General features: G+C 36.0%; 1 protein-coding gene across 4 annotated transcripts; it reads right to left on the bottom strand.

Annotated features, from left to right (window-relative positions):
* Positions 1-362: 362 nt before the first annotated feature.
* Positions 363-8,596, bottom strand: stx19 (syntaxin 19). 4 transcript variants are annotated; one of them, XR_006372031.1, is made up of 7 exons: positions 8,339-8,511; positions 6,700-6,930; positions 5,725-6,018; positions 3,470-3,706; positions 2,849-3,061; positions 1,030-1,412; positions 363-947 (listed from the first exon to the last, which is right to left on the bottom strand). XR_006372031.1 is itself a non-coding variant. In XM_044130801.1 (6 exons), the coding sequence occupies exons 3-6, from the start codon at positions 5,944-5,946 to the stop codon at positions 1,176-1,178; spliced, it is 909 nt and encodes a 302-aa protein (XP_043986736.1). In that variant the 5' UTR covers positions 5,947-6,018; positions 6,700-6,930; positions 8,339-8,511; the 3' UTR covers positions 363-1,175. The 4 variants fall into 4 exon arrangements, 3 of the variants coding, with proteins under 3 accessions (XP_043986736.1, XP_043986737.1, XP_043986735.1); XM_044130801.1 differs by having other exon boundaries at positions 363-1,412; XM_044130802.1 differs by having other exon boundaries at positions 363-1,412; positions 6,700-6,889.
* Between the last annotated feature and the right edge of the window lie 492 nt (positions 8,597-9,088).

The raw sequence follows: 9,088 nt of genomic DNA, 5'->3' as shown, positions 1-9,088 counted from the left end.
TTGCCGTGGACACCGGACGCCGTTGGCTGCTGAGTCACAGAGGAACGGCATCGTCATCTCTGGGTAGAGGATGGTTCACCAGGGAGCCAGAGAGATGATGAATGCATTACTCAGCACTTGATTTCCCATTACTTTGCTGAAGTTGTGAATTAATAGTCTTTGCTGAATCCAAGAAAATTGTAAGAGATAAGTCAATAAGTAGTGAAGGGTGTTTTGATTCCATGTATGAGTTAAATGTAAAATTCCCAGAATTTAAGTTTCTTTCCCCGAAGCAACTCCTCCCTTTTTTACTCACTGATATAATAAAACACATCTTACTATGCTGACTGGGGTCTCATCTAAAAGAAATTACACATTTCATGCAGATTTAAAATTAATATTATACACAAAGAAAAAACTTTGAAAGATTATGCATTACATTTCATTTAAAGGGCTGGTGATTACTAAATTTAGCAACGTTTAAAGGTTTTGTCATGCCAGAAATATTTGTATTCTGCTCACATAAAACTGCCCAAATTAATACAAAATAGAATTAAAAATGATTAGGACTTGAAATACAGTACATGTTCTAATGTATTTTTTAAATCAATACATTGCCAAGAATAAAATCTATGCAAAATATTTTTTTTTCTGAAGATAAAATTTTCCTCCTTATGAGAAAATTTTGCTTCATGCCCCCCAAAATGAAAAGTGAATCCTGTAAAGTGCATGTTTTGAAAAAAACAATTCTATCCCCAATAGGATTCTTATGGCAGAAGGGAAAAAAACAGTGCTTTACTTTTCAAGAAGAAGGGCCGGAATATTGTTTTTGCTGATCCAGCAGTGTCAGTAGCCTCCTCTTGTTTGTGACCTCTGTCAGATGACAGTGAAGGTCTCCAATAAGCAACAATGTTGGTGAGTAGAACTCACTGAACTGTGTCTTCCAATCGCAGTCGCTTCACCTCCTCCTGAAAGAAACAAGTACCTTCCCATAGCAATTCCTTCCCTCCTCTTTAATTGTTTTCTGTGCTCTGCTGCATCTCTACTCACCATTGCTCTTTTTTAGCAGCAGCAACAACTTCGACACCTTTACCTTCCTTTTAATGTCACTTATGTTGCTGACTTCTAAGTTAGTCACAAGTGTTTGAAATAAAACCTTATTTGGAACAAACTCTCAGGCACAAAATGCTCTTGTTTCACATGCAGCATCTCCAGGGAGGACAACAGCAGCAGCACAGCTGTCGAATCGGGTTCTTCTTCTTATATCTTGCTGCCGCCTTGAACTTCTCATTACTTACAGCTACGTAATCTTGTGTTCGCTCAACATTAGTTTGAATGTGTTCAATGTCAGCCCCTTGTTCCTCTACAAGCATGAAGATATCCATGAAGAGGTCTTTTAGTTCTTTCATATTGTTCTCCAGGCTCAAGAGTTCCTGGGTGTGGAGGAAGAAAACATAAATATTATTACAGACATAAAAAGGGACATTTGTTAGGTAATGGAGATCATAATCCACAAACTCTTATAGTGACCTTGTCTCAGACTTAGATTTTTTTTATATATTTTTAAAGATTATTTGACAAGCTTTTGTCCTCCTTGGGCCCCTTTACTTTGGACTAAGAGCACAACATTTAAAATCAGCCAGAACATGAATAGTCTGTGCTGAGTCTTCTAGAGGTTTGCTGTGGTGCATCAAGTATGAAGTGCACTCCCCATTGTGCATAATGGAGTGCGTGATTTTTTTGAACACCTGCCACAAAAGGCTACCATTATTGCACATAACCACTTATTCAATTTATACAAAAAAATCTCTCGACCGTAAATTTACCGTAAAATTAGAAAAATACTAATTCTAATAGTGTGTGAAAGTAAAACTGATGGTGGAAATGTAGAAACCTTCCTCATTTATAGAAACATTTCTAGAATTGTCAGGAAACATCTTACTGCAGTGTTGTGATAGGTCTGCCAAAAAAGACAAAAGGAAAAACTTAAGAGAGCTTTAGGCTCATTCTTCCCTTCACTCTGAAATAAGAATTTCCAAATTTCAGAAAATCCATTGACATTCAAAAGTTTTACTCAAGTAACAATAGCACAATATAATTTCACTCAAGTTAAAAGTAGTTGAAGAAAATGCTCAAAAGTGAGTAAAAAGATCTAAGTATTTTATGATGATATAATCTACCAGAAAAAATATATATGTGCAAAGACTGCTATTATAAAGATTAAAATGAGAATAAATAAATAACAATTGCACTACAAGAGAAAAAACACATTTCCAAACCATTTTTTTCAGTTCAAAACTAATGTAATTAATTCTCACAGAAGACAATGTGAAGTACTTCCAGTGACAACATTTAGTATTTTCTGTAACTTTTTGAACAACACTGGCACAATAAGAAGCAGATAGAAAATAATGTTCAAATAGTAAATTGTCTCTGTATCTCATGCATTTTCTATTAACATGTTTGTTCTTAATTCATGAGGGTAATCTCAGTGGGTGAAATATCCAGAAATTGTACTCAAGTAAAAGTAGCAATACTTCATAATATCAATCTTGTAAAAGCATGAAGCACGGTAGAGTGAAACTGTTCCTAAAAGTACAGTAAATGTACTTTTAGGAGCAGTACATTTCACTTAATCAAACCAGTGACTTTGATTAAGTCAAATGTGAAGAGGGCCTGATTAAGAAAGATTTGTTTCTTTTGACAAATTTTATTTGATATTGACAAAGACAGGTTTGTCAAGAAGATTAATGTTAAAATAAGATTTGTTTTATCAAAATCTTTGCATTTAGCTATTTAGGGAGTATAATTTTTTAAAGAAACATTTTCCAAGACTTCATGAACCTTTTTGGGTTGTTTTTGCTCTCACCCTGTGTCGCTGTTCGATCTCAGAGAGTTGTGACCGTGTGATTCTGACATCATTTAGCAAGTTCTCGTTGAACACCTCCCAATTTCCTGTGGCGACCATCTCATTCACCTCCTCCTCTGTTACATTCTTTTCCAATATTTCCAGCTGCCGCATAATGAAGTGCTTACAACGATCCTGCTTGGTCAGCAGACCTTCATTATACTGGCGCATCACCTGGAAGTAATTATAGCAAAAGAGAAAATGAAAAAGGAGGGCGGGGGTTGAAGAATGAGAGGGTATTTCACCCTCATCTTTTTTAGCATATACATAATTTATGTTAGATTTTTTTGAGCTTAATCACACTACGCATTTACTGTGCATCTGCACATGTTGTTGTAGAAAGACATAAAATAAGTAATTATATGTGCCTCAATGAGTATGTTTATTATAACATTGATATTTTTATAGAGAGATAAAAGGATTTCTTATTGCCATTTTCAATCTTTCCATTTTTTCAATGAGTTTTATACATTTATGAAGCATATCTTCTATTCATGTGGACTTGTGCATCTTTAGAATTAAGGTAGAAAAAACAAAGTTGCTTCAAGTGTCAAATGCAAAGAGAAAGCTGTCGATTCCGACCTGCTGAAATCTGCGATGCAGAGCTGCATGCTGGGAGCGTTGTATTCTCACTGCGACAGCATTAGTTCCCAGCTGGTCTTCAGTTCTTTGGGCTTGTTTTGAAAGGCCGTCTAAACGGCGGTGGAGGCTTTCGGCCTGCAGCTTGATGTCTCGTTTTATGCTGCTCTCTTTCTTCATCACACTAAAGCGACGCATGGTTGCCACCAGGGTCTTCTGCTGCTGACAGAACTTCAGGACCTAGAGCAGTAGATGTAACATTTTAGTATGAGCCACAAACATAACTTGAAAAGAAAATCCAGTGTATCTTCTAAAATCTCAAGTCAGTCCTCCATGCTAAGTATGACTTAGCAAAATGTTGTGTGAGAGAGGAACACAAAGCAACACATAATTTAGATTTTGAAGGAAGATTAGAAATACTTTTCAAAAGCTTTTATTAATAAGCAAAAAGTATAGTTTATTTATATTAATTCCCCTTAATCTAATAGCCTTTCAAAAAGCAGTGCAACCAACTTCTTTAACAAGCAATAATATCACTTGTCTGTTGTCAGCCTGGCCATTGCTTTTCTATGCAGTTCTATCCTCATCTACCTTCATCTCATCTCCCTTCAGTGCTCAATCTTGGATTTTTCTGGTAAAATTTCAACCGTGCAAATAAGCGAACAGAAAACGTGTGAAAGATTACATCCATTTTCTCCACAGTTTAAGAATTGTAGTTTGCCTTAATAAGATGGCATCTTGGCAATGGTAGTGGAGGAAATGAGTGAAGCCATTCACTCCATGTTGAACATGCTTTCAAATATTGAGTCATTATGGACCAAATCTGCTCAGAGTCGTTTCCAGTGAGATTCATCAAGCAGGCGCATTACATATGTTATGGCAAAACTTTAGCAATTGGGTAAAATTAGATCTGATCTTTTAAAACTTCAGCAGAGTCCACACCTCCAGCAAGCCATTGTTTCAAACGTTCTGTACAAAACAAAGCACAGAATAATAGGCTGTTTTTTTACAAGACTAATGAGTAGTTTGATCTCATTATAAATACAACTATGTGAAAGCCTGAGAGGTTCATCACAGAATATTACTTAATAAACAGCATCCCTAAAAACCAAGCAACCAGCAGAGGAGAAAGCTTTCGTAGGTTTAGGCTACAAAACAATATTTCAAGCTTTGTGCATGTAAATGGGCATTATTCAATCAATTCTGTAGAAAAAGCATGCAACAGCTGGAAACATACTGTTTGGAGTTTGCCACAAATTTTGTAGCAGAAAAGTAAACTTGTGGCTAAAGATGAACTTGAGACCGTTACAAAGTGAACATTTTGTCCCATGTTCAAAACACTATTCATGGTGGAAAAACAGCACTATATATAACCCTGAACATTCCATCCCCAGATTAAAACTCGATGATGCCAGTGGTGATGTAGAGTGGGTTTTCTTTAACAGGGACATAGAGATTATGGATTTAGCTTGGCAAGTCGCAATCCTGGAAGAAAACAAAATAAAAGACAAGGCTGGAGTGGAGGTCCAACACTGCAATAACACAAAATCGTAGGTTTTGTTTAAGTTCTAGTTCAAATATTTTATTACCCTTGAACTAAAAAAATCTCACTCGCAAGTAACTTGCATACTGATAGAAATCACTAGTTCTACTGGCAGATTATTTCACTTAAAATATAGGAAAATTGTCTTGTTTCAAGAGAAAACAAGATAATTGTTTTCTCTTGAAAACAATTGAAGACAATTGTTTTCAATTGAAAACTAGTAGTTTCACTAGTAGAAACTAGTACAAGAATTAGTAACTTCAAACAAACTCCTCTATATTGATGAAAAGTTACTTTCAAGTTAGTGTTGTTGTATTTAAGTGTATTGAGATATTTGCACAAGAAACTTAATAAAAACACTTGGTAAGGTTTTGAGTTTTTACAGTGAACATGTCAAGCACAGTTGAAGACAAAGTTACAATGGAGTGGTTTAGAACACAGCATATTCATGTGTCATAATAACCAAATGGTCAAATACCAGACCTGAATTAATTTTAGAATCTGTGACAATACTTAAAAATTTATCCTTACAGACGCCCCTATAACCCGTCAGACTACGCCTGAGATGTGCTAGGAAATAATTGACAATTCCATCTGTACACTTGCAAAGCTGGTACAGTCATAACCCTTTCACCTCCAGAAGAAACATGTGGAAACTTGATGCACTATTCTCAAGATATGAATACTTTAGCTTGTCATTCTTTTCCCACCTAACCTCTGTTTCAAGTGTTGAGATGTCATCTCTGATTTGCTGAGCCTCAGAGAGGAAATTCTGAATGACTGGTTCCTCCTCAAACACCACGGCCTGCTGCGTAATGGTCCCAGCTTCCACAGATTCATCATCATCACCCTCCTCTGAGAAAGGATTGGTAGGGCCGGCTGTTGGCCTTGACAACTCCTGAGCTGTCTGATGCAGCTCCTCCAATCGATCTCTCATAGTGGAAATCCCCTCTCTTCAAATCTAAGATGTTTTAAAGATACTGAAATCTTCAGTGCTGATGGGATAATTCTGAAAAGAAAGAACAAACTTGTGAGGTTCATCATGACAGACACCTGTCCATGTCTTGTAATAATTAGAAGAAATAAATTGAACAGTTGTTGAAAATTTCAGCCACCACTGATATAAAAATTATATTTAGGTGGTTTATAGTTACAGATCCAGGCCTTTACCAAAATTGCTGCTGCCCACATTCCTTTCAAACAATTTTTAAACATGTCACTCGTTTGAAATACTTTTCAATATTGTACTCATATTCTTCTTTAAGAAAACATCATTTTGTGATTGCTGGAAGTCAGAGTTGTATTGAGTTGATAAGATGTCTAAAATGCTTGTGTTTCACAAGAGACTTCAGCACATTAATCAATACAATTAACATAAGGTTGCACATTTGAGAAAATGTTTTTCTCAATTTATTGAAATGTATCACTACCTAGATGAGATAAGATGGTTAAGTAAATGGACACAAAAGTAGTTTGTTAATAAATATGAAATGCAAGAAATGAATTACGTGAACAAGAAACAGCAAAGGGGCAAAAAGACACAGAGGCAAATCACATTTTAAGTTTAAATACTTGATTGGAAAATAAAGTAAAACATTTTTATCCAAAATTATATGATGGATAATAAATTACTTTGACAAAAGTTGCTATTCAAATCAAATGTTAAGTAAAGGATTGATAGTTTGCACACCACTTTTATGAGCTTCAGTTTTGATGAGGTGCTCCGGTCAGGATCTACTGGGTGGAGACCCAGAGGAAGACCTGGGACACGCTGGAAGGACTCTGTCTCTCAGCTGGTCTGGGAACGCCTTGGGATTCCCCCCTAAGGAGCTGACTCAAGAGGCAGGGGAGAAGGAAGTCTGCTGCCCCCAACACCCAACCTCAGATTGACGGAAGATAATGGATGTAGGGGTGAAAGATGCTGGATTTGAATAGTATAATAATATGCATAAACATCTGTTTATTATTATCATCAGTATTATATCAGGAATTTTGCTAGAAATAAACATGCATAAAACTACTGTCATTTCTCACTAAAATAGCATGCTTTAGCTAAAAAAAAAACCAGCATGATGAGGGCAAGAAGGCTAAGTTTATCTACTTGTTTATCTGCACCATCAGTCAGACTGACTGGAGTAGATTTACCCATGAGAACTGAGTCATTTGACTTTATCAGCAAAGCCAACAAAAACAAGGGAGGAACTTTACTTCAGTTTTCTTTCTAAAAAAATGCGCACCTAAAATGAAGTGTGTGTAAATTACATTTAATAAATAATTATAAAAAAATATATTTGTACCCACATAAACTAAACTATCAATATTACTATATTACAAGTAAAATAAATGCGTAGAGTAACTCTAACTCCAGCAGTTGTGGGTATTTTAATATGTTTATTCTGGCAGTTCAAAAGCAGGATGCAGTAGAGAAATAAAGCATGCAACATGGAATCTAATTTGTTCTAAGTCACTTACGCTTGGCAATTATTTTTCTTGCATTATAACGGCATGCCAAACAATCTGAACTGCCCTAGTACCACTCAGATTTGTACCTTAGAGATCAGGGCGGAATCTTTGGTGAGCATGTGATTGTGTTGTGGGAACAGAGGGTTTGGACATTAGGAAATGAAGCATTGCTAATCACAGACTAACCCATTTCTCTGTAGATTCTTAAAGCACAACTTTGTGTGCACGTTTCAACAAATATAAAAGTCTTATACCTCAGAAATAAGTATCCTCTAAGCTGAACTCCTCATTTTGCCCTCTATTTCCCTCCCTACCTGTTCGACACAGAGGAGCTGATTAAAAAATTGCTGGAAGGATTTAGGAGCACATTCTGCAGTGTTTAGCCTAAAAACCCGAAAGAAAGTGGAACATGGTTCAAGGAGTTCAACTTCTCTCTTTTTTCTCTCTCTCTTTGTTCCATAAAAAAGCAAATAGTTTTTTCCTTCCATACATCTGCTCCTTTGTCTATGTTTCTGACGGAAGCCATTTGTTGATATTCTCCTATTTCCATGCTGGTATTGTGGGAGAACTCTCCAAATGTACGTTGTTCATTGTCTTTGCAGTTCAACACATTATGTCATATTCTTGTTTCGGTACTCCAAATTCCAAAGCAAGCAGTTGAGCTTTTGTTGCAAATATGTTCTTTAACTGAATACTCCAAGTAGAAAATTCCAAATAATAGAGAGAAACCAACACAAATACATAATATCCATAGGTGTGAGCATATCTATATATTATACCGATTTTAAATAAGAATTTCTGATATAACAGTTAAATGGAAGTTAAAATTCTTGAATATAAGTTGAATTCTGAATTTTATACTTTACCTCAGTGTTTCATCAGGGATTTTCTGGTGAAGAGTCCTTTTTAGACCTTCAATGGAATCAGTTATTGTAACTCCATGATCTCCTGTTGATCCTTATAAGCTGTAAGTAAATAACTTTAACACTGAGCAACAGTTATACCAAAAAGCTGTTTCACAGAAAAGTTGCACTCAAAGCTCCAGGAGTTTTAAGGAAGTCTGATGAAGCCAGCTTCAAGCACCACCCCCCTCTCCAGAAAGGAAAAAAAAAACAAAAAAAAAACTTGCAGACGGCCAATAAGGAGACAGCAGTCTAAAGACCTGTTTACTTACACAAAGAAATGAGAGGTGACGCGATTAAGTAAATGAGGAGGCAGGGATGGCATAGTGAGCACAGTGAATTCATAAACCCTACCCCAAGGCTAATTCTTGAAGAGGAAAATAGAGCAGAGCAAATAGAAGTGTATTGTGTACACAGCTAAAGCCAAACAATAGGAATTGCGTTTAGGGTGTCAACCTCAGCATTAGGTTTCTGATAAGCTGAGTTAATTTTACGTGAAGTGGTTGAATTCCCAGCTTAAAACTCTGTTGATCTAAGAGTATTAGACCCCAGTATATCTGCTGAGTATTTTTGATAAATTTCTACTGACAGGCCCCATATATCCAGGAATGCTTTCAACACGGGAAGGGAGTGTTTCACTCAGAACAATGCAGTAAAGTGGTTTGCTCTTTCCTTCTCTGTGAAAATTATTTTTTCAAAATTTATTAGAAAAAT

The sequence above is a fragment of the Gambusia affinis genome, linkage group LG11 (assembly GCF_019740435.1).
Source record: "Gambusia affinis linkage group LG11, SWU_Gaff_1.0, whole genome shotgun sequence".
Classification (NCBI taxonomy): Eukaryota; Metazoa; Chordata; class Actinopteri; order Cyprinodontiformes; family Poeciliidae; genus Gambusia; species Gambusia affinis.
This window is presented reverse-complemented; position numbering and strand designations above follow the sequence as displayed.

What these genes read in the sequence shown, in the direction of transcription:
- stx19 (XM_044130800.1), bottom strand. Translation starts at nt 5,946, where the DNA reads ATGAGAGATCGATTGGAGGAGCTGCATCAGACAGCTCAGGAGTTGTCA. An exon ending in TGCATCGCAGATTTCAGCAG is followed by an intron (nt 3,062 to 3,469) that starts GTCGGAATCGAC and finishes AATTACTTCCAG; the next exon opens with GTGATGCGCCAGTATAATGA. An exon ending in AGATCGAACAGCGACACAGG is followed by an intron (nt 1,413 to 2,848) that starts GTGAGAGCAAAA and finishes CTCCACACCCAG; the next exon opens with GAACTCTTGAGCCTGGAGAA.